Source organism: Petaurus breviceps, unplaced genomic scaffold (genome assembly GCF_028583685.1).
Source record: "Petaurus breviceps papuanus isolate PSGF00001 unplaced genomic scaffold, PetGlider_PUasm1.0 38, whole genome shotgun sequence".
NCBI lineage: Eukaryota > Metazoa > Chordata > Mammalia > Diprotodontia > Petauridae > Petaurus > Petaurus breviceps.
The window spans coordinates 101,126,457-101,151,190 of record NW_027186304.1 but is presented as its reverse complement, the minus strand read 5'-3'; the positions used below and the strand labels follow the sequence as shown (position 1 = coordinate 101,151,190).

Genomic DNA, 24,734 nt, shown 5'->3' with positions numbered 1-24,734 from the left:
GCTTACCAAAGGTTTGTTGCCTGGTAACTGACTAACTATTGTGGGTTTAATTCTGATCAAAAAGTAAAACCTGGTTATCAAAGTGAAAATAATGGGATTTAGGGGTGTCAAAGAATATAATTGTAGTAGAGTTTTTAAAATTCTGGAGTAATCTAAAAATTCCTTATGCAGATAAGGAAGGGAATAGGGATCAGAATGAGACTTGTGCTCTAGACTTTAGGGAAACAGTTTCCTAAGAGTTCAGAGAAAAGTTAGGTAGCTTTCCATTACCAAAGAATCTAAAAGAGTAATTGACTTAAGGGGACCAAGAACTTCTTAAGAATGGAATTTTGATATTATCTACATCCAGAGAAAGAACTATGGAGTCTGAATGCAGATCAAAGCATATTATTTGCTCTTTTTTTTTGTTTTCTTTTGTTTCTTCTCTCTTGCGGTTTCTCCCATTGGTACTGATTCTTCTTTACAACACGACTAATATGAAAATATGTTTAATATGAATACATATGTAGAGTCTATTTCAGATTGCATGCTATCTTGTCTTGGGGAGAGGGGAGGGAGGCAGAGAAAATTGAAAACTCAAAAGCTTATGGAAGTGAATGCTAAAAAACAAAATAAATTAATTTTAAAAAAGAATGGAGTTTTGAACATAAAACTATAAATGACATTGATAAGGAAGAAAAAAGGGAAATTGACTCTGGATGAGTCCACATTTTAAAAAGCAAATGATTAAAGAACAATCAAAGAACAGGGAGAAGCTAGGCAGCTTCACAATGGAGAGAGCTTTAGGCCTGGAATCAGGAGGATGAGAGTTCAAAAATGGCCTTAGACACTACCTGTGTGACAAGTCATTTAACATCCATGTTCCATGTCTCAATTTCTTCATCTTTAAAATGGAGATGATAATAGCACCCAACTCCCAGGACTGTTGTGAGGGCCAAACATGGCAATAGTTGTAAGGCACTTAGCACAGTGCTCGGCACATAGTAAGTACTGTGTAAATCTTACTATTATCATCATTATGATGATGATGATAATTACTAGCAACATGATCCTACGTGAGTGACTTAGCCTCCATTTGCCTCAGTTTCCTCATCTGCAAAATGGGGATAACTTAACCCCTTCTTACTCTTCCAGTTTTCTTACACCTGACACATGTGACACTGGCCTCCTGGATGTTCTGTAGCAGGACACACCATCTCTCAACTCCAGGTATTTTCTCTGACTGTACTCCATGCCTGGAATGCTCTCCTTTGTCTCCAACTATTGACCTTTCTGGCTTTCTTTCAGGCCCAACTAAAATTCCACCTTAATTACTCTCAATTCCAGTGCCTTCCGTCTGTTAATTATTTCTTATATATCTTATGTATAGCTTGCTTTGCACAAACCTGTTTGCATGTTATCTCTCCCATTAGACTGTAAGCTCCTTGAGTGAAGGGACAGGATTTGCTGCTTTATCTATCCCCAGTGCTTAGCACATAGTAGGCTCTTAATAAATGTTGAATGATTGATCGATGAGATTATTAAGATCAAGTGAGTTAAAAATTGTAAACATTTGGCACAATGCCTGACACTTTGTAAGCACTATATAAATGTTATCTATCATTATTATTAATGAAATATCTACCATGTGCCAGGAGCCATACTGGGGGCTAAAAAGACAAAATGAAGTAATCTTTGTCCTTAAAGGGCCTATAGGCTATTCTGGGGAGTCAATTATGTCTCTTTATAGGAAGATACAAGGTAATTTTGAAGGGGAAGGTATAGCTAGGTTCCAATTAGTATGAAAAATGAATCACATGAAGTAGTGGAATTATTTCAATTTGTACTGCATATATCCAATGGGCTGGAACCAATTACAATATTTGACATAATTAGAATGTAAAATATTGCAAATTCAAATACATGTGATCACTTACCAGATTCATTATTTGCCCCAATCTGTACCTAGCTGTACTAGTCAGTGGTCAAGTGAGGAATCAGGGATCTGGTGGTACTTCATGTATGATATTGAAGCAAGGGTGTAAAAATGAGGACAAGTATGAAGTTATAGGATTAATAATATGTAGTATATAATATGGTGATATAATTAAGCATCATGTGATTGCTAGCTATTATTTTTATTCTTGTTGTTGTCATTCTAGGGAGTAAGGAAACTCCTTCAGGTTGGTAACTCCTTTTTCTTTTATAGTCTTAGGGAGTTAAGTGGGACAATGAGAGGATAAGTGACTTGTCCAGGATAACACTACCAGAATAAATCAGTAGTTGGACTTGCATGTAGGATTTTCTAGCTCTGAAGATGGATCTCTATCCATTATGTAATACTTCCTCTCTTGTGCTTGTTAGAAGGAATATTTCAGCTCAATCATGGTGGGTGAGGGGGGGACCATAGCAAGAAGAATTGCCTGGGACTTCAAGTGGACTCTGTGCCCAGGCTTGGCCAAGAGCCAATGCTTGAAGAATGTTTCTTGGATTGAGTTAAAGTTCACTGAGGCTGGATGACCAGGTGTTGGGGGTTATTGTGGAGGGTATTCATGCTTTAGTTACCATTTGGATTAGGTAGCCTCAGACTTCCCTTTCAAGGCCAACACTGGGATTTTATGATGTTATGAATCAGCATAGGCCATGCTTAAGGATTAGCTCAGAGTCCTATCTGGATGAAGCACAGATTATAGGGTGTATGTGTGTGTGTGTGTGTGTATGTGTGTGTTGGGGGGAAGGATAATGTAAAAGGTAGGTTGTAGTGTGATTGCAGAGGATATTAAATGCCAGATTGAGGAGTCTGGACTAGTGAAGACAAACGGGGATTGTTAAAAATTGATCAGCAGAGAGGCAATGTGGAGGGACAGAAGGGGTGCTAATTTTGGATTCAGAAAGATCCGGGTTCAACTCCTGCTTCTGACAGTGACTTTGTGATTTTTAGATGCCATAAAACATATAACTTCTCAATCATGTAAGGAATTCTCTAAGAGTTTAAGTGGCAGAATAGATGTGTATTTGCATAGGTTGGAGTTTGTTTACTAGGAAGAAGACCTCAACACCAATGAAATTACAGCTCTGAACAACAACAAAGTTTATTGACAGTGTATTGAAGCTATGTATTTGTTTTAGGAACACAAATCTGGTGGTGCTATGCAGGATGGATTAGGAGACAGGCTGTAGGTAGCATAAACAAAGGAGGTTACTGCAACACTCAGGAGAGCCAAACATCAGAGGGTCTAAATAACATGGCAGCAGTGAGAACAGAGGGTAGGGGACAGATAACATAAATAATCAGTAGAATTTGTATTGTACTTTTATAGTCATGAATTTAGACATCAAAACACACTTTGATATTGCTGACACAACCATACAGGGAAAGCAACTGCATGTTAATAATCTAATCTTTGGAATTAGTTACTTAATCCTCTAGAAACTTTTTTGCTATTTTTGATTTGGAAAGAACCAAAGGATGGCCCATCACCAACGCACTCATTTTGCCAGTAACAACATTCTAGATTAGAAATATTTTAACTACTATCTTTTTTATATGAGAGTATATTGTTTATTCACAAACACTAATCAAATAAAGATTTTATTGAGTCTTTTCTGTTAGACTTCTTAACTTTATTGCTGTAACTGGCATAAATTAATATAAAATCATAGGATCATAGAATTTAGAGCTGGAAGGCACTTTAGAGATCAGTTAGTCCAACCCCCTACTTGTACATGTAAGGACATCTAGGTTCATAGTGAAATAATTTGCTTAATGTCTATGAAAAATGTTTTCAGTCACTTAATTTTATTCTTTTACATTTATGTTTTTCCTTTAATAGTGAAAATAATTTGACAACAGCTAGCATTTATATAATATTTCAATGTTTGCGAAGTTTTATAAATATTATCTTATTTAAAATTATTCCAGAGTATTTGATTATATGTAATTTTCTGTCTAGTCACATTGTTTTTTTTTCAGACTGTTTTTGTTGTTGTCATTCAGTCATTTTTCAGTCATGTCTGACTTGTTGTGACTCTTTCTTGGCAGAGATACTAGAATCATCTGTCATTTCCTCTCCAGTTCATTTTACAGAGGAGGCAACTCAGGCAAACAGGGTTAAGTGACTTACCAAGGGTCACACAGTTGGTAAGTTTCTGAGACCATATCTTAACTCAGGAAGATGAATCTTCCTGACTCCAGGCCTGGCACTCTATTCACTGGGCCATCTAGCTGCTCTTTCAGACCGTCACCTTTTCAATTAATTACAGATCGACAGTTTCATGAAGGAACAGAACTTTTAGCAGCTCTATGAATAAAAATAACTAGTATATAGCACTTTAAGGTTTTAAGTACTTTATAGTTTATCCCATTGGATTCTCACAACAATCTCATGAGGCTATTATTATTCCCATCTTAACAGAGGAGTCTAAAAGAGGATATGTGTCTCACCCAGGGTCATATAACAAGTAAGTGTCTAAAGCAAAAATTTTACTCAGGTCTTCCAGTAAGAAGTCCAATATGCTAGACTTTCTGCCTCTTGGATGCTTCAAAGCAACAGAAATAACTATGTAGGCAGGCACAAAGAAACAAACTCAGGTTCACTAGAAAGCAAAACTTGCTAACAATGGAACTCTTGAAAAGTGGAATGTGTTTTTTTAATGGAAATAGGTGGGGTGAAGACAAAGGCTATATTACCATTGGCTGCTCTGAAAAGCAGATTCATCTTCAGGTAAATATTCGACTAGGTTGTCTCTGAATGCCCTGTGAACTGAAACCTACTGATATTTCTTTTATTAGATGTTAATTATATGAGAGGGAACTCTTGCCAGGGTGATGCTTTTCACCATTGAGAAACTATAGCTCATACCTGAAACACATTTATTGTTCTTTCTAAAATGCCACAATGCAATCATCATTTCTGAAAAAATTCATGACTATACAATCTGATTGAATTCAACAAAGATTGAGATGATCATTACTCTAGTTTTTAGTGATATGAAGACAGGCAAGAATACTTTATGTTGATCCTTTGAAAAAGTCTTATCACAGTATTTGGTGCTGGCAAGTTATTGTGTTAATTTATTTTCTCTTTATGTGGTTTTTCTTCTCAGAGGAATTTAATTATGTTTTAAAAACTTCTGTGTGCTGAAAATGATGAATTATGTAAGCCATGACATTAATTTTCTCTCCTGTACTTGCCAAACAATTAAATACTGGCAAAGTCATTAACAAATGAGTAAAATAGATACCTGAAAATCTATTTCTGGTTGAACTAATCATTTAACACTTTATAGTTCAGACTTCATAGTATGAACTCTGAGGTAATTATTAAACCCAGGCACTAGGCTAATTATGTAAAAGTCCTTTCAAATGCAACCTTAATATGCATAGAATAGTTTGACATGCTCCTATGCAAATGAAGGTCCAATTATCTTACTCTTGTTAATACTGACACACTGCAAATTAAAAAAAAATCTTGTTTAGATTTTCATTTTACTAAGATATTGCTTTCCACTTTTATTCACATGAATTATGAGTTAAATATATAGAAATGAATAATATAAGGAAGGAATAGGTTTCCTTTTCCATTAAATATATTTTATTAAAATCAAATATCAACACAATAGAGAATTAGAATATTTGATAAAAGCTCTTAGTCATTTCACCATGACAAATATTCCTTGAATAATCACCCTTGTAGCTTTGCCCTTTTCCTTGAAATTTCCCTCACTTTCCTCACTCCTAATCTTGGAATCACATATAATTCACCAACAGTTACCATTTCATTGATACCACTATGCATAGAACACTGTGTTAAATGATGTGAGAATAAAGACTTAAAATACAACTTTAGCATTGGAGAAGACCTTAAATCTAGGTGAAATCCGACTTAGCGAGATGTCTCCTCTGTTACATACAAAACAAGTGGTCATCTAGACCTTGCTTGAAGACCTTTAGTGATAGATAACTCCTGAGGCATCCGATTATTATCTACTTTCAGGATCTCTATTAAGGCTAACCAATCTTCCCCAAACAACTCTTAATCTAAATCTCTCCCTAAAATACCAGTTTTGTACTCTTCTTTTGCCATTCATAGTAGAATTAAATTCTTTGAGGGTTCTCTCTCTCCTTGTCTCTGTCTCTCTGTTTCATCTTTTTGTTGATAGCAACTAATGCAATGTGGTACAAAGTAGGTGCTTAATAAATTAAATTAATGGACTATTATTTTAAGGGAATATGAAGACTAGATCTAGAAAGAACTTTCCTTTCTCAGTGTTCTATTTGCTGCTTACTTTTGGAGTTTAAAATTTAATTAGGTATTTGCTTTTGCTTTATTATCCTACTGAATTTTTTTTAGTTAGGATAAAATAAGATGCTGTCAAAAAAGCTACTCTGAAATATTTTTATTTTATATATCAAGTATCATAATTTCACACTATAATCAAAAGCAAGATTTATGTTTATGTTTTATTTATTTATTTTTAATTATTTATTATTTATGTTTATGAAATAGAAGTCTTCATCCAAATAGCAGTCAATGTAAATTTGGGAAGAAAAAAAAGAGAAATCCAAGACAGAGAACTTAATTAATACAAAAGGTTGTTTTATTTTGTTCAATTCTGTTTTTCCCTACTGAGAATTAAATGATTTCTGGCACACAGTCTAGAACCATAGGAATGTTCCTTCTTCTTCTTGGGTCTCACTCTTCTTTCTTTGCCTAGATTCAATCAATTAGTATATCTACAGATATTTACTTATCATCTAGCATGTTCAAGTTGTGGTTAGGGATAGAGAAACATGTAAAGCATTGTACCTTCAAGGAATTTATAATATAGCTGTGGAATTGAAATGGACATGTAGAGAAAAAAACCCCAAGCCTAGTCAATTAATTTGAGCATCAGTTTATTGAGCTGGCCAGCGACAGTCTCCCAAGGAAACCTTAGGAGAGCTGTCCCGACCATAGGGAAAGGGGGAATATTTAAAGTCAAAAACCACCAAAAATAGGTGTGGGAAACAAAGTTAGTCTTGTGGGAAGTAAAGTTAGTCTGACAATGGTAGATAAGCACATCCATTGTAGCCAGGCCTTGGTCTGGACAGTTGTATAGTCCTTGCCCTGATTTATTGTGAGACCCAGATATCCAGGATCATTCTGACATCTTATCAGGAAGTATGGCCAGGTCTGTTTCTCACAAGAGAGGGGATCCTGGCTAAGCACATACGAGTTCAGGAAGAATTCAGTAATTTCCAAACTTGTTACATACAGGGGCTTAGTATATGAGGCCATGGGCATTTCAGAATGGTGAACTAAAACATCCGAGAACTTAAAAAAACAACTAAACAAAACAAAAGACATCATAAGTCAGCACACAGATGATTTTCTTTTTTTTCTTTTTTTTAAAAGCAATCGGGGTTAAGTAACTTGCTCAAGGTTACACGGCCAGTTATTTCTGAGTGTGGTGCTAAGTATCTGAGCCCAGATTTGATCCAGGTCATCCCGACACTGGAGCCAGTGCTCTTACTCGCTGAGCCACCTGGCCGCCCCTAAGCAATTGGGGTTAAGTGACTTGCTCAAATGGATATTATGGGCAGGTGCAAAGGCAGAAGAAATCCCTAGGGGATAAAGTATGCTAGGAAGATGGGGATTGAAAGATGAGTTCAGCTTGACATTGTCAGATAAATGTAGTGTTATTCTAATATGATTAGACTTTGGTTACATTGAAATATCCCAAAACTTTATAATAAATCAACTTTCAGTTGCTGCTTCAATAAGTAAATCTAGTAAGATCATATTCTTCCAATATTATTAGAGAATATAGGAATCATAATTTAAGATTGTTACATGGAAAGATTAGCATTTCTCCATCTTAATTTCTTTTCTTACCAGCAGACCAATTTTAGGCTAAAAATAGTCATTTTCCTCCTTTCTGTATGTCTATTTAAATATCCTTGTATTCATTCATTCTAGCTATAATCAAGCTCACAATGTACTAGACACATTCTCATGCTAGAACAACAGAATGTTTCTAAGGAGAGTAAGTTATCACTGTTCCCTGAAATTAATAACAGGAGTAATAACAACAACAAGAATTAATAATAGCTAGCATTTAGAAAGCACTTTAAGCTTTGGAAGGCACTTTCCATATGTTATCACATTTGATACTCATAACAACCACATGAAGTAGGTGTCATTTTGTGAGAAAATTGAGACTGAGGAATGTTAAGTTACTTGCCCAGGGTCATACTGGTAAGCAAGTATGTAGGGCAGGATCTGAACTCAAGTCTTCCTAATTCCCAGCCCAGTGATCTATCCATTTTCCTACATAGCTGCCACTTAATCACCTGTGCAAATTACCTGGAATAAAGACAGTTCTTAGTAAATATGTGGCAATACAGTATTGTGGGCAGCATGTTGACTTTGAAGTCAGAAGACGTGGTTCACATTCTGCCATTCACAAGATCTGTGGCTATGAACAAATCATTTCACCTTACCTTCCCTTGAGCCTCATTTTCCTTATCTGTGAAATGAGTGGATTGGATTTTCTTCCTCGGTACCTTTGGGCCCTTAAGCTATCTGGGCTTCAGCTTTTTGAAGGCAGCATAGTATAATGGCAATGGGAATTTGAAGATCTTCTCTGCCCCTTAATAGTAATCACATGGAACCTATGGTGGGAGGAGTTTGCTGAAGAGGTAGAGCAGGAAGGGTAGAATAGAGCCCACAAGAAGCTGGGAGGCAGAGTAGTTAGAGCAGGGAGAGAGAGAGGATACAGGCAAGGAGACAGCTAGTATTGTGTTTGTTTGTGGGAAGGCTTTGGGATGGTGTTACTTCTTGCAGTGTTAAGGCATATTCACTTCTTCGATGCTAGTATGGATTTGGCTTTCTGGTGCTGGGATTCTGTTTTCTGGTGTCTGAATAAATATTTTGCTTCTCTCTTCTATATGAAGAGTCTGTTATTTTTGTAATTCAGAACTATGATGATATATTCATAGTCACCGTCAGTACTGTGAATATTGTCTTGGTGATACACATAGTACAGTGGAAAGATTGATAAATTTGGATTTAGAGGATCCAGGTTGAAATTTCACCTCTTACTTAATACCTGTGTGATCTTGGGTAAGTTACTTCACCTCCTTCCGCTTCAGTGACCTTATCCAGAAAATGAAGATGTTGGACTAGATGGCCTCTTCCAGCTCAGAGGAGGGGGTTGGTCTACATGATCTTCAGAGTCTTTTTTAGTTCAAAATACTATGATCCTATATACCTAAGTGGTTCATTAGATACAGTACTGAGCCTGGAATCAGGAGGACCTGAATTAAAATCTGGTCTCAGATATCTACTAGTTGTGTGACCCTGGGCTATTCACTTAACCTTTGTCTCAGTTTCCTCCTCTGTAAGATGGGGATAATAATAGCACCCACCTTACGGGGTTGTTGAGAGGATTAAATGAGATAATAATTGTAAACCCTTAGCACGATGCCTGGTACATAGTAAATGCTATATAAATCCTAGTTACTACTACTACTTCTACTAATTTTGAGCTGAGAAACTCTCAAGTTGAGTCACTGTGAACAAGAAGGAATTTTGATCTATGCCTTTGCTCTGTTTGTTTCTTTTGTCTGGAATATTCTTCCTACTCACCTCTTCCTTTTAGAACTCCTGACTTCCTTCAGGACTTTGCTCCTATCCTATCTTTTGTTGGAAGCCTTTCTGGGTCTCCTCAGCTTCTAGAGCCTTCTTTACTAAGGTTACCTCCCATGTACTCCATAGGTATCTTGTATGTACCTATTTATTTAGAAGCTCTCTTCCCCCTTAGAATATAATCTTCTTGAGGACAGGGACTATTTGGGAATTTTCTTTGTATCCTTAACACAGTGGCTGGCACCTGATAAAAACTTAACAAATCCTTACTGATTGGTCAGATAATGTATGGATTATTGTGTTCAGTCTGGTTTTCCACATTTCAAGAAAGATAAAGAGCAAATAAAGAGACATTCTCCCAGAATGATAAGAGGGCTGGAGAAATAACATATGTGGAATATGTACAGGAACTGGTAATGTTTAGTCTAGAGAAGACTTAGAAAACATGCTGATTGCTTTCAAGTATTTAAAAGGTTGTTATATGGAAATAGAATTAGATTTGTTTTAGTTGGTTCTAGAGAGTAGAACTAAAAACAATGTTTGAAAGTTGCATAAAAGTAAATGGTAGTAGTTTTGAAATTTAGATAACTTTCTAGTAATTAGAGCCTCCCAAAGTGAAATAGGCTGCCTCAGGACTTAGTTACTTCTTTATTTATATTGATCAATCAATAATAATTTTGCTTTTCCCTTCACCTTATCAAGTGAAAGATAATAAAGACACAAGCAAAATCATCTCTGTCCTCAAGGAATTTTCATTTTCTTTGGGGAAGCAATATGGACACATCTAAATATAACTTTTCATTTGCCCAGAAAATGTTGGACACACTTAGAAAGAGGACCTTGATAGAGGTTGAGGTGGGTAAGACAAAAATTTCTGAATGGCTAATGGGAGCCCCAAGAATCAAATATGGGAGGAAGCTGGACCCCACCATATTCATCCTAGAGAACTGACTCCCTTCAGTAAGAACATTCCCACTCTTTGTTTGAGTTCAGATCTTATCTGACTTGACTCTCAGCTAAAGAGTTAGTTTACTCCTATGAATTCTTTGGTATATTCTAGTCTGTAAAGCTCCAATTTCTGTTTGCTGTCTTCCTTGGATAAATGTGTTTACTCAGCATTGTGTAACTCAGTGTTAGGTGAGAAGGGCTAAGATGGCTAGTAAAAGTGAAGAGGTATGTTCATCTTAAGAGTGATAAGGAAAGTCTCTTTCTGAACCTATCACAGTCCTAGACTAGAGATATTTGAGGGATGGTGGGTAGATTTAATTCAAGCCTGATAATCTTAGAGACTGGAGGAGGGATCTTGACTATCCTTCATCCCAGCTGGGTCCCAGCACAGCTCTCTTTTTCTATCCTTGTAATAGTGGGCTAGACCTCAGATAACATCTAGCCATGCCACCTGTGAGCTATGTCTATATATTTATGTGGCACACACATACATCTATTTTATATAAATAAATAAAATATATCTACAAATTATGAGAAACTGAAGAGATAAGATGAACTAATTTTTTTACTATATATGATTTATATTTTATAAGAGATATAAGATATATGGTATATTTGCTATATATAGGCACATATATGTATATATATACGTGTATGTGTTGTGTTGTGTTGTGTGTGTGTGTGTAATTAACTACATAGAGATGTCTTCAAGTGAAGACTTGATAACGACCTTTCAGGGATGTTTTAGGAGTACAGATTGAATCAGATAACCTTTTACCTCTGAGATTCTGTGAGTCAGTTATTAGGTCTATTTGATGTCCCCACACTTAGCATTCTACTTGCTATTTCTGTATCTTTGCACAGGTCATTTCCATCCCCATTTCCTCTGCAGTGCTTCAAGGCTCAGTTCCCCTGTTTACCTCCTGATATCCCCACCAGTTGTCAATGCTCTTTTCTTATCTTGTATAATACAAACTCTTTAAGCAAGAGAAATCTTCATTTTTTGTCTTTGTATCCCTAGTACCCTTCACAGTGTCTTGAAAGTAGCAGGCACTTAAAAATATTAAATTGAGTTGAGCTGAAGATATCACGATAAGACAAATTCATTCCAAGTTAATAGTAACCCTTTAAGGAAAATTGCCATGTAACTTGTTCATACTAATGGCTTTGATGTGCAAATGGCCCCAATATGATGAATACTGTCTAATCTTTTAACCTGAAACCCATTTTCTGCCCCCTTTTGAGTGCTATGATTTACAATTTCACCAAGTCAAAGTGATGCATTATAGAACTCCGATTCTATAGACACATATTTTTCCCGTACAACACATTCAAACACTCTTCCAAAGGGAATAATAATGAAGAAAATGACTTACATTTTGATCCTGAAGAAGAAGTCCCACTTGATGTAGATTTGGATCCCCCTTTCATGGAAAAAACACCTTTGCCTCGACGAGTTGCTGTCACAGCCACACGGGGACGCTTCAGGGGTATCACTGCTCGGGGAGGTGGGGGGACACGCCCGTGGTAATCAAACAACCTTTAACAAATAGAATTGGTGCTTAGATTTGACTTGCTACTAGAATATTCAATTATGTATTATATATAGTAGATATATATACATACATATATGTGGTACATATTTATTTTATATATATTTTATTTATACTTATGCATATGCATTCTCCCTCTAGGAATACAAGTTCCTACAAGGTAAGGACTTTCATTTTTCTTTTTCATTTAAATGTATTTATTTACTTTTAGTATACAATGTTCAATTCCATAATCCCTTGAGTTCCAAATCCACCGACCCCCTCATCCCCTCCCCCCATGGCAGCATGGAATTTGAGATAGGTTATACAGATACCTTCACACTAAACATTAGTCAAGCTGTAAAGAAGAATTATAACCAATGGAACGAACACTGAGAAAGAAGGAACAGAACAAAACACAACACAACACAAAAGAGAGAGCGAGTAGTTTGCTTGAGTCTGCATTCAGACTCTGTAGTTCTTTCTCTGGATGTGGACAGCCCTCTCCATCATGGGGACTCTTATTTTTCTTTTTGTATCTTCAGTACTCAACAGAGGACCTGGCACATAGTAGGTGCTCAGAGCATCCTTACCGGTTAACAATACACTGCTGGTCACATTGTTAAAAAAATATCAGAAAAAAGTCTTTGAACCTTGGTCTTCCTGATGTGCTCTTTGCTGTTTCTCAGATATGTAGGTTTTCCTTCAGGTATCCTAATGCAATGTTGCTTAGATGCTGAGAATGGTTTAGGTAGTTAGTGACAATGCATGATATTTACATAGCATTATATGCTTTTCAAACATTTTCACTATATGCATGTGTATACACACATATAAACTCTATAGTATGTTGGTTAGATAAAAATTGTATAAATGGAATAGAAAGTATATGGAAAGTAATTCCCACACTTATTTGAACTGACAATGATTTGATACAGTTATAATGTGCTGCAAATATTTAGCATGATTATCACTTAATGTGCATTAATTTTCTGTCTCTGTTTCTCTGTATAATGTTTATGTTCACCACTCTTTGCAGTGAGCAGGGTAGGTGTTATTATATTCATATTACAGTTGAAGAAACTACAATACAGAGAAGATGCATTCAACATTTTCTCAGTGTCATACAGCTGGCTGATGAAAATGTCCTGTTAAAAAATGTAATTGTGATGAAAAATCCCTAGAAATTAACAAAAATATCTTATTGCCAGCAACTATAGTAAACACTTTTTGTTCTTTTTTTTTGCCCTTTTGGAGGGCAATTGGGTTTAAGTAACTTGCCCATGGTTACACAGCTAGTTTTTTTTTTTGTGTGTGTGTGTGTGTGTGTCGGTGTTAAGTGTCTGAAGCTGGAACCAAACTCGGGTCCTCCCGACTCTGGGGCTGGTGCTTTACTCACTGCTCCACCTAGCTGCCCTAACACTTTTTATTCTTGAATAGTATAAGATATGCAAAATAGATACTCATCTATGTATATGTATACCATGTTTGGATGCACATAGTTTGTATTGCTATACCATTTCTGAAAAACAAAACAAAACAAAACATCAACACAAATAAAGGGCAGGAGGTTTGACCCAGCAATACCATTTCTAGGTCTGTATCCCAAAGAGATCATAAAAATAGGACAAGGACTCACATGTACAAAAATATTTTTAGCAACTCTTTTTGTGATGGCGCAGAATTGGAAATTGAGGGAATGTCCACCAATTGGGAATGGCTGAACAAGTTGTGATATAGGAATATAATGGATTGTGTTATAAGACTATAACATATAATATAAGAATATAAAATAAGAAATGATGAGCAAGTAGACTTCAGAAAAATCTGGAAGGACTTATATGAACTGATGCTGAGTAAAATGAACAGGAAAAGGAAAACATTGTACACAATAATAGCCACATAGTGTGATGATTGACTTTGATAGACTTAGCTCTCCTCAGCAATGTAAGGATCTAAGAAAACTCCAAAAGACTCATGGTGGAAAATCCATCATCCAGAGAAAGAACTTTAGAGCCTGAAAGCAGATCGAAGTGTACTATTTGCACTCTCTCTCTCTTTTTGATTTCTTCTTTCTCATGGTTCCTCCCATTAGTTCTAATTCTTTATATTGCGACAAATGTGAAAATATATTTTATATGAATGCATAAGTAAAGTCTATATTAGATGGCATGCCATCTTGGGGAAGGAAGAGAGGAGGGGGAGAAAATTTAAAACTCAAAATCTTATGGAAGTGAATATTGAAAACTAAAAATAAATAATTAAAAAAATTAAAAAATAAAGGGGAGGAAAAAATAACTTATTGAGCCTGGAATTTATTTAGTTGCCCAGAATATAAACCTATCTCTCAGTGAACAAGATGTGTAATTAGGCAATCAACTCTAAAGATAATAGTGTTATTGATTTAAGAAATACAATGGCTACATATAACATTTTGTTCCCATTACATAGATTAAATTCTTGTACTATCTTTAAAAATAGAAGATCAATAGCAATAATCCAATGTCATGGTGAGCAGGAGAGAAAAGACAGGAAAAAAATAAAAACCTTATATAACATATTAGTGTGGAAAATTAGTTTTCTCTTAGGCATAAAAATGAATGATACAGTAATTCCATTTAAAAAAAAGAATCCTTTCATGATAAGACACTCTGGGGAAAATTTAAAAACATCATTACACAAAGGAAAAAAAGAATATATAAAGCTAATTTTAAAACTGCCAGACAGAACTCCAGAGTACTTAGAGATTTTCTTATATCAGAGGTAAAATGTTCTGAAATGGAATAAACATGTTCTGAGGAAAAAGCTGAGTGATATTTGGAAAGGAAGAAAGATGAAATAAGACAGTTCAAGAGGGTCAAGAGTCTGTGAGGTCCATTACAATGAAGATACTCTTGGCATTGGATGTGATATGGAAGTCAATATATTACTGTTTGGGAAGATGAGGCTGGAACAGGATATGAAGGCCACCCATATCTATAAGGTCTTAAAGATAAAAAGGAGTTGGGCTGTCAGGTGGCACAGTGAGTAAGAGCGCCGGCCCTGGCATCAGGAGACCCGGGATTGGTTCCGGCCTCAGATATTTGGCACCCACACAAAATAACTGGCCCTATAACCTTGGGCAAGTTACTTAACCCCAATTGCTTTAGAAAAAAAAAGATAAAAAGGAGCAATTAAACCCACTCCTAATTTCAGTCACGTAAGGCCTTTTAATAATCATGAATAATCATGAATTCCAAACCATAAAGCTACTAGAAGAGGACCATGGCAATGTCTATACCCAAGATTCAGATCTCTCCAGTGTGAAAGCTTCAGGCCTCTACAATGCAACTTAAAAAATGAAACAAGATACATAAATTGATTTTAAAAAATTGTTTTTAGGCCCAACATATATATATATATATATATATATTTTTTTTTTTCCTCCAGGAATTTAGAAGCATGTTCAGGCAAAACTCTATATTCTTACACTTCAAAAACAACTAACATAATATTTTATAGGAGTGAAAGAAAAGAACATTAATATTTCCAGAACTCTGTCCAGGATTGTAAAGAGTACCACCCAAAGTAGCTGAACTTAATCTTGTACCTGAAACAACAATTATTTCTTTTCTTTGGAGGGGCAGTATTCCCCTTAGGGTACAGTTATTGGGCATCAGAATTGAGGATAGGAACTGCTTGGTGTTTGCTTTTGTCTCCTCAGTGCTTAGCACAATGGCTGGCATACAGTAGATATTTAGTTCATGTTATTCTTGTAGCTTCAGAAATGACCCTCATATCCTGAATGCATTGGTACTACTTTACAAAGGTAGTACCTCAGAATTCTTCTCATCTCAAAATCAGATTTATGTCTAAAGATTTCTTTTCAGTAATCCTGTTAGCAAGGCATACATGATCTTAAAAGCAGAAAACAGTTTTGGTGAAGTCAATTTTCTTGCCTAAAATTAACTGGGAATATGTACACACACATACACACATACATACATATGTATAGGAATATATACCCACACATATAAAAATACACATGCATTTATGTATATACACTGATTATATATAATGTGACCAGAAAATAAATATGTATTATATATGTATATCTGTGTGTATATTATGGATATAAGTATATATATATATATACACATATATATGTTACTACCTTGAAGATCTTAACAATAAGCTTGAGCATCATGTCATTGTTATTTCAGTATTTGTGTGTGTGTGTGTGTGTGTGTGTGTGTGTGTTTAGCTCGTCACATTGCTAATAGGTGAGGGTGAAGTCCTTGAGTTTTCTTGCACCTGTTGCCCTAGGCTAAGCACTGTACAAAATTTAAGTGATCACAAACTATTTTGATGGCTGACTCAAACTGGGGGACTAGAGGAAGCAGCATGGTGTGGCTTTGCTATTTATTAACTGAATGTCCTTGGGCAAATCATTTTAGCTCTATTTTACAGTTTTCTCATCTATAAAGTAAGGGGTGGTCTTTAGAATTTTAGAATTGAAAAGGACCTAAATAATCATCTAAGAAAACTTGGGTGTAAAATGTAAAAAAATGTAAAAAAAATGTAGTGCTATGAGGATGATACCTAGGTCAGCTTTCCACATCAGTCACTTAACAGTTAGGTGACCATAAGCAATTCACTTAACAGCTCCAGGGCCTCCTTCTTCTCATCTGTAAAAATGAAGATATCTGCTTCATATGTTTTTTGGGAGAAAGGAGCCTACTGTAACTCATATGAGCTCTGAGGATTCCCACTCCTTTTATGAATGAGTCTCTTCCCAGAGGAAGGCTATACATCTCCTTTATGGTTTTAGGGGTGCCCAGGAGGAGTCAGAGGTGATTTTTCTAATGCAATCAACTAGATTCCCCTATTACTGTACTCTCACCCAAGATTATCAGCTAAGAATTATTTTGCCAGTGTTATCACTTTTAGAAAAAGGCATTTACAAAATGGTACAGTAAGAACTGTTTGTACAAAGATATACACCCAAATGTCTATGGCATATTCTACCAGAAGTATACACAGAATCCATGGGTAGGTGGGCTCAGTCTTAAAGCATGTGTCTCTCCCACACAACTCATAGCTCCTGAATGCTGAATGTCTCTCCCACTTGTGGCAGCTCAAAAAGTACCTTTAGGCTTAGTGTAGTTTCTTTACTGGGTTTCTTATGGAGCCAGGAATCTATGACCAGTATGTCTTTGACTCTAAATATAGACATTTTTGCTGTCATCTGATTTGGGGAGACCACTAAAATACCAATGGGAAGACTTGACTTTGGACCCTGAAAAGCTCCTAAGATCCTCCTCTAGTCAAAGGGAGAGGAGAGCAATGAGATCTAGTCAAAATTGAAGGCAAGGTCTGTCCTCTCTATTTCTCTCAGATCAGCAGCACATTCCCACCCTCAATCTGGTCCAATAGGTTTCTCCTCAGTGGATCAGGAAAGCCAGTCTTGCTCCAGCCTCTCAACTGACCTCAGTTCTAAATTAGCTTTGTGAATCATTACTAAGAGCCCTTGGCCTATTTGAACCTTTCTTCCCATGCAATATCATTCCCATTCCAAGTACAATAACACCTAGTCTAAAGTCTGTGATTGAAAGTGATCAATTGATTGGGTATCATCACTTCTTTTAAGTGGTGTTACGTAACTTGATTGAACAAATCAATCAACCCAGATCTTACTTCTCCTCCCAATTCTAACATTTGCTGTTCTCAGAGGGTAAGAGTATGTCACACATTGGTGGTAACAGACTAATTCATAAGGTTGGAGGAGTATTTTTAAGTATACATACTTCCTGGCAGGACTCATTTGGACTTAGGCAGAGACTTTCAAAATGTTGCTTAAAAACATGTTAGCTTTTTATTAAGCTAAGTATTAATAAGTCTAATACAATGCCTTATGATCTTCAAGGGGGACCACAATTTGAATGTTTCAACCATACCCTGGTGAACATGTTAAGTGCTTTGAGACTAAAATGAAAATCTCAGTACATCTGAATATGACTTTCCTAGTACATGTGAGCAGCTCCATCAGGAATGATGCCACTGGCTTTACATTTTGTTGGTGTTTGAGCATCAGTCATACCTACCCATTGATTTATGTTTTGAAGTCTCTGAAGAGACTCACACAACCAATGTATCTCTTGGCTGAGAGAGAAGACAAAGGAAACTTACCACCTATTAGAACTTTGGTCCAGAAGAACACTGAAATAAATGACATGGTGCTCGAGGTCATTGTCAAGGTCATTCAAGACTTCCAAGGTGATGACAGATTTCTACTGAGAAATCTTGGTGTTCATGGGACACACGAGTTGGTAGATGGAAAGTCATTCCATGCATAGCACTGGAGAGACTTGGTAAGGTATCATTTTACAAAATAGTCCCAGAGGGTGGTGGAAGCCCTGAAAACACCATTCACTGAAATCACTGATTGCCATTAGTTGGGCTGGTGGGACTCCCTGTTGCACAAATTGAGATCGATATTCATTCATCTCTGCAAACTCCAACATTGACTATTAGTAATACCTGTCAGCCTGACAAGGCTATCTGACCTAGATAATGGCTCAGAAAGATATTTCCAATGGATAAGACTTTGCATACCATGTCTCATTTAGCCAGGGAATTACTTTTTGGAATACAATAGTTGTTTTTATTATTGTTCAGTGTCATTCCTTGGCATGAAAATCATACAATGGTAAATAATTTAATTTCCCATTTATTTCATATAATTTATTCAATTACCTTATATATGAGCTCTAGGATGGATAAGGAAATAAGCTTAGTAATGCCAGCTGCCAATTTTAAGAATAATTTACGCATATCTTCTGCTATTCTGAAATAGGACAATAATTGTATATTTTAAATACATTGATGTAAATTTTGATAATTATAATTTTGAAGCACGGTATTTAAACTTTCAAAAGTTAGGCATAGAAATTCTTACATGACTTCACAGAATGTCCCATAAGCTCAAAATTGCTCTGAGACTTTTGGGACTTCTGTATATGTTATGTAAGAATTTTTGCCCCTTTAAATATCAAAGTATTAAAGTCATACTCCAAAACCATACTTATGAAAATATACATTAAATATATCCAAAATAAATTTATTAAGCTTAAATTTGAATTAAGACCTTTGGGAAATCCTATATAATGGAATCCACTTGGGTAAATTGTCAATTGAAATGAGCATTAAGAAACAGACAGAACTTGTATTTTTCCAATACTTGTGAGAGCTCACCACACACTGATACTCTGTAATCAATGATCTGAAACAACTTTAACTTGACCTAAGAGTTTTTCATCACTGAAATTACATTGGATTTGCTCCTGTTTTTAATTAATATGAGAACAAGATGTTTCTAGAACTGAACAGCTGCTTATTATTAAATGTAACTTTTTTAACTTTATAAAAGCATTTCAGGCATGGTTGTTATTGTTTTTCTGTTAAGAAAACAATTTGGTGCTCACTGATTACACAGCATCTTTGCTGATTTTAGTGGGGAAAAAAGGTTCAGTTGCAATTGGTTATATTATAGTAATTGAAAACATTCCCTGAGGGCTCAACCTTTTTCAGCTCTTTATATCAATTTACTTTATTTGAGTGTAAAAAGGTTTTCATTTTTAAATTACATGCAAAGACAGTACTTTACAATTTTGCATTGTAAGAAGAATATTGTAGTGGGAAAGGCACCAGACTTGAAGTGCCTGAATTAGAATCCCAGGTCTGATATTTACCATGGGCCTCAGTTTTCTCATCTGTAATAAGGGTGTTATCCCAGATGGCCAATAAGGTGAATTCCAGCTCTAAATGATTCTGTACTATCTGCCCTTCTCCTGACATGCACACACAGTTTGGAGAAAATATATAAGCCTATCAAGCAATTAAATTCTTCAGAATCCCTAATACATAACTAGTAAGTCTAAAAAAAATAATATGGCTCAAGGTACCAGAGAGTTCTCAATAACCTAGAATTTCATAGTTGTCTAAAGGCACACATGCATCTAGTGGAATGTTAGCCTTTCTATTATAACTATTCAAATCCATCCATTCAGGAATATTCAATTTGAAAAATGGTAAGTTTTAATTAGTAGGGAATGAAAATAACATAAGTTTTTGTGGTGTGGAATCATTATAGGACTTTCACACAGAACCCCAAAACTATATGATCCTTGGTGGGGCTAGAAGACTGACTCAGAGACAAGTCTTTAAGTTGCTCTAACTATCACCAAAAGGACACACTTCTAGCCAATGAGCGGAGAGTGATTAGCAGAGGCCCATATATTCTTCTGGCTTATAAACATAAAAAAGGAAGCAAATTCCATCTGGTCAGCTTTAGAAATGAAGGTGAGAAAAAGGGGTGATAATATATGAATAAATGTAAGCAGAATAGTCCTTACAAAAATCAGCATCGAACTGAACAGCTGCTTATTATTAAATGTAATTTTTTTTAGCTTTGTAAAAAGCATTTCGGGCATGATTGTTATTATTTTTCTGTTAAGAAAATAATTTGGCGCTCACTGTTTACACAGCATCTTTGCTGACTTTAGTGGTGAAAAAAGGTTCAGTTGCAATTGGTTATATTATAGTAATTGAAAACATTTGGTGATGGGACAAAAATTCTCTTTCCTCTTCATATGCTACCTCTCCTTTTTGTTTGGTTTTCCTGGGCATTGATGTTTACAGGGTAACTACTGAGAATATTTGCTGCTGGCAGATGCTTACCTTCCCTTAAGAAAAATCTAGATGATTATAAACAGACAAATAGCACAGCAAATCCGTCATTTTTGGTACTGTTAAATTCAAGCACTCCTTAATTTATTTATTCAGTCATCAAACATTTATTAAGTTTCTACTACATATGTTGCCAGGTAATGGAGAAGACAGAAACATTAAAAAATATGACTTCACAGAGCTTAGAGCCCAGCAGAAGATATGGCATACACAGAATTAGAAGAAGCTGAGAGTATTCGGCCCAACTCATTTTACAAATGAGAAAACCAATAACCAAAAAGTTCAAGTGACTTGTCCAATAACAAAATGAGCAAATTAGAGAATAGGAGGCATGAAGGGATGAGTAGCTAGAAGCTAGGTTTTCTGATTCCTAGAGGAGCATTCCTTGGATATTTATGAAGACATGCAGGTAGAAATCTTTTAGAAGTGGGAGATAATCTAATGCATAATGAGGACAATGTTATGAAGCATGAATGTCCTATACTTTAAAGATCTATGATTTTGTTGTTATGGAAATTCTATCTGCCATGCCAATGAAGATTGCAAGCCATCTATGACTTAGTCATTCACCTTTGAAAAGTTGTACTTGCTGAAAAATTCATCACTCTGTATTCGACTTGCTATGAGCCTCTCCAAAATTAGCCAGATCTTTGGATGACAGACATACATTCTGCTACTCAGCCTATCCCCAAAGCCTATCACCTTGATAGAATCTGCTAAAGTTTGAATTCTACTGGCATAATTTGAGGGTCACCTCCATGTCTTACAATTACTTGGTTCAAAATAATAGCTATAGAATATGAGGCAATGTATATTCATTGAATAATATGATATTCATAGTCCTAAGGTTTAGTGCTCTCCACATTAAGGAATCAATAAAAGCTGTAGCAGAAACATTTAAAAATCTAATTATCATCAATATGTAATTATAGAATATTAGAAACAAAGTTTAAAGATTATCTTTTATAACTGCAGTACCCATAATAGATTTTTAAAAATTCAGCTTAACCTTCTTATCACTCCTGGGAGATCTATTAAATTCTTAAGAATTATCAGAATAGCTTGGGAAAATCTTTCTGTAAAGGAAAGTTTCTTTACAAACTAAATTAATATTTGGGTACAAAAAAACCCAACTTTCTCATGTATAAGTTATAGATGATATGGCAATAGGCATTAGTCAAGGGCATTTCCATAGAAATTTTATACAGCAATAACTGTGAATGAAATATACATTTAATGATATTTGTGGTTGGCTCACTCAGTTATTATGAACATATTAGTGAGGCTATGGTTATAGATCCAATTCTGATGTGGACAAATTAGTTTTCCTTTGTTATAGGTCACAGACTACACACTATTCCTGCCTGTACATCTTACAAATGAATGCAGTTAGTCACTCTGTCTAGCAGGACTCATGGACATCAGTCCCTTATACTGGGACATAGTATAAGCTACAGTTTCTAAAGAAGGCCAACCAGGACTGTAAAGGGCATTTAGATCACTCCATAGGAAAACTATGTAGAGCAATTGAGAATGTTTACTATAGAGAACAGATGATTTAAGAAGGTACATAAGTATTTGAAGGGCTTTTGTGTGGGAAGGGGATTAGAATTGTTCTGTTTGATCCAGCAGAGAGGAAATAAGTAAAGACTATGAAAAGGCACATTTTAGCTTCGTCCTGGGTCTTCTTTTCTCCCCTCTATATACTCTTTCCTTTGATTATTACGTCAGTGTCCATACATTAAATAGAGCACCTGGGTGTAGCAGTGGACAGAGCACCAGGCCAAAGTCAGGAATATTTTCTTGAGTTTAAATCTTGCCTCAGACACTAGCTGTGTGATCCTGGGCAAGTCACTTAATCCTGTTTGCCTCAGATTCCTCATCTGTAAAATGAGCTAGAGAAGGAAGTGGAAAACCACTCTGGTATCTTTGACAAGAAAACCCCAAATAGTTGTACACAACTGAAATGACTGAACAAAACCAAACCATATATTCAATGATCATTTGATCATTCAATACCATTTACCTTTGTAGATGGCTTTTAGATTTATATATCCAGATCTATAGATCCTAGTCTGTCTTGAGCTCTAGTCCCACATCACAAATGGCCTATTGGATATTTTGAACTGGATATCTGTAGACATCTCAAACTTAATATGTCTAAAATGGAACACCCTATCTTTCTCCTATCCCCACCCCTATTGTGAACTTCTCTATTGCTAACAAGGATACTACCATCCTTCTAGTCACTCAGGTTCAAAACCTTACTTTCATTCTGGACTCTTGACTCTCATTCTCTCTACATATACAATCACCTGCCAAATCCTGTCATTTCTTCACCTGTTACATCTCTCACATACACACCTTTTGTCCATTCACACAGCCACCACCTTAGTATAGACCCTCATCACCTCTCACGTGGACTACTGAAATAGCCTTTGGGTTGGCCTTACTGCCTCAAATCTCTCCACATACCAATATATTATTCACAGACTGAGAAAGTGATTTTGCTAAAGCATAGGTTGATCAACCACAAACATTCATTCATTTATTCATTTATTTATTTTTTTACAAACATTCATTCATTCATTCATTCATTCATTTATTGCCTTTTGGAGGGCAATTAGGGTTAAGTAACTTGCCCAAGGTTACACGGCTAGTATATTTTTATGTGGGTGTTAAGTGTATGAGGCCGGAACCAAACTCAGGACCTCCCAACTCCAGGGCCAGTGCTTTACTCACTGTGCCACCTAGCCGCTCCCAATCACAAACATTTATTAAACACTTACTATGTTTCAGGTGTATTAGATAATTAGATTTTAGACTATGCTTATTTTCTTTTAAGGACATCTTTAGACCTAGGAAAATATATTTTCAAGGGACATGAAAAAAAGAATACATAAAGTTACAGAAGCTTCCTACACTAATGAATATCACAACTTATCTATGACTCAGTAGATAAGTCTTTGGGGGTCGATTGAGGTCAAATGAATTAGGAACTGTTTCACTTTTGTCTTTGTAGTCCCAGAACCTAGCATGGTATCTGGCACACAGAAGTTGGTTAGTAAATGTTTTCCTAATGAATGAATGAAAGTAGCTGTATTTTAGCAGAATAGAGAAACACTTATTGCTTTTGCAAAATTCCTGTTAGATCTTAAGCATTCTTGAATTATTCTTCAAGAATTCTCAAAAGCCCATCACAATCAGGAAAAAAATCTTTATATAAACATGTAAATCTTTTCCAAATATTCCTTAATTTATAATACGAGACAGTAAGAAAAGCAAGCATCTCCAAAAATCTTTAAAGTCTGAAGATACTGTAGAAAATGTTTGAATGTTTAGGGACTGTTTTTGTCTTTTTTGCATCTCCACTACTTAGCACAGTGCTGGGCACAAGGTAAGCATTTGATAAATGCTTGTTGACTTGAAAAATGTAGGGTTAATAACTTCATCCTCTGGCAGACTTTTTTTTTTGACACAGTGGGAAAGGTTCTTTTTTGTTTAATCAAAAAAATCTTTTAAAACTAGATCAAGAAACATCTATGAGCAAAATGCATGAAGCATTTGAACACAAAACCATGCAGAATAAAGGGTCACAAAGGAGTAAAGCACAACTTACCGATTGTAGAAATCATCTCTGTAGTAATCATAATCAAAGACATAACCACTGCAAAGGAAACAGATACAAAAACTATTATCAGCTGGCATTCAGTAAACTTATACAAATGGCTTTGTGGTATTTTAATATTGTTGACTTTCTTATTTCAGACCGATTTTCAACATATTTATTTATAAATTGAGTTTATAAAGTAATATACATATTTCATACAAAGGTATATAAAGTTACTGCCAATTTTTTTTACAAATATGAACTAATAATTTCCTTTGGCAGGTTAGAAGATCATAATTAATAGTA

At 35.5% G+C, this 24,734-nt stretch overlaps 1 protein-coding gene across 1 annotated transcript in view; it reads right to left on the bottom strand.

Moving 5' to 3' along the window:
* The window catches only part of RALYL (RALY RNA binding protein like), an 823,485-nt gene that overhangs the window by 82,882 nt on the left and 715,869 nt on the right, over positions 1-24,734 (bottom strand). The window contains exons 8-9 of the mRNA XM_069100197.1: positions 24,438-24,485; positions 11,936-12,099 (exon numbers count right to left, since the gene is read on the bottom strand). Of these exons, the coding sequence (XP_068956298.1) occupies positions 11,936-12,099; positions 24,438-24,485 (212 nt within the window). The remainder of the gene's footprint in view (positions 1-11,935; positions 12,100-24,437; positions 24,486-24,734) is intronic.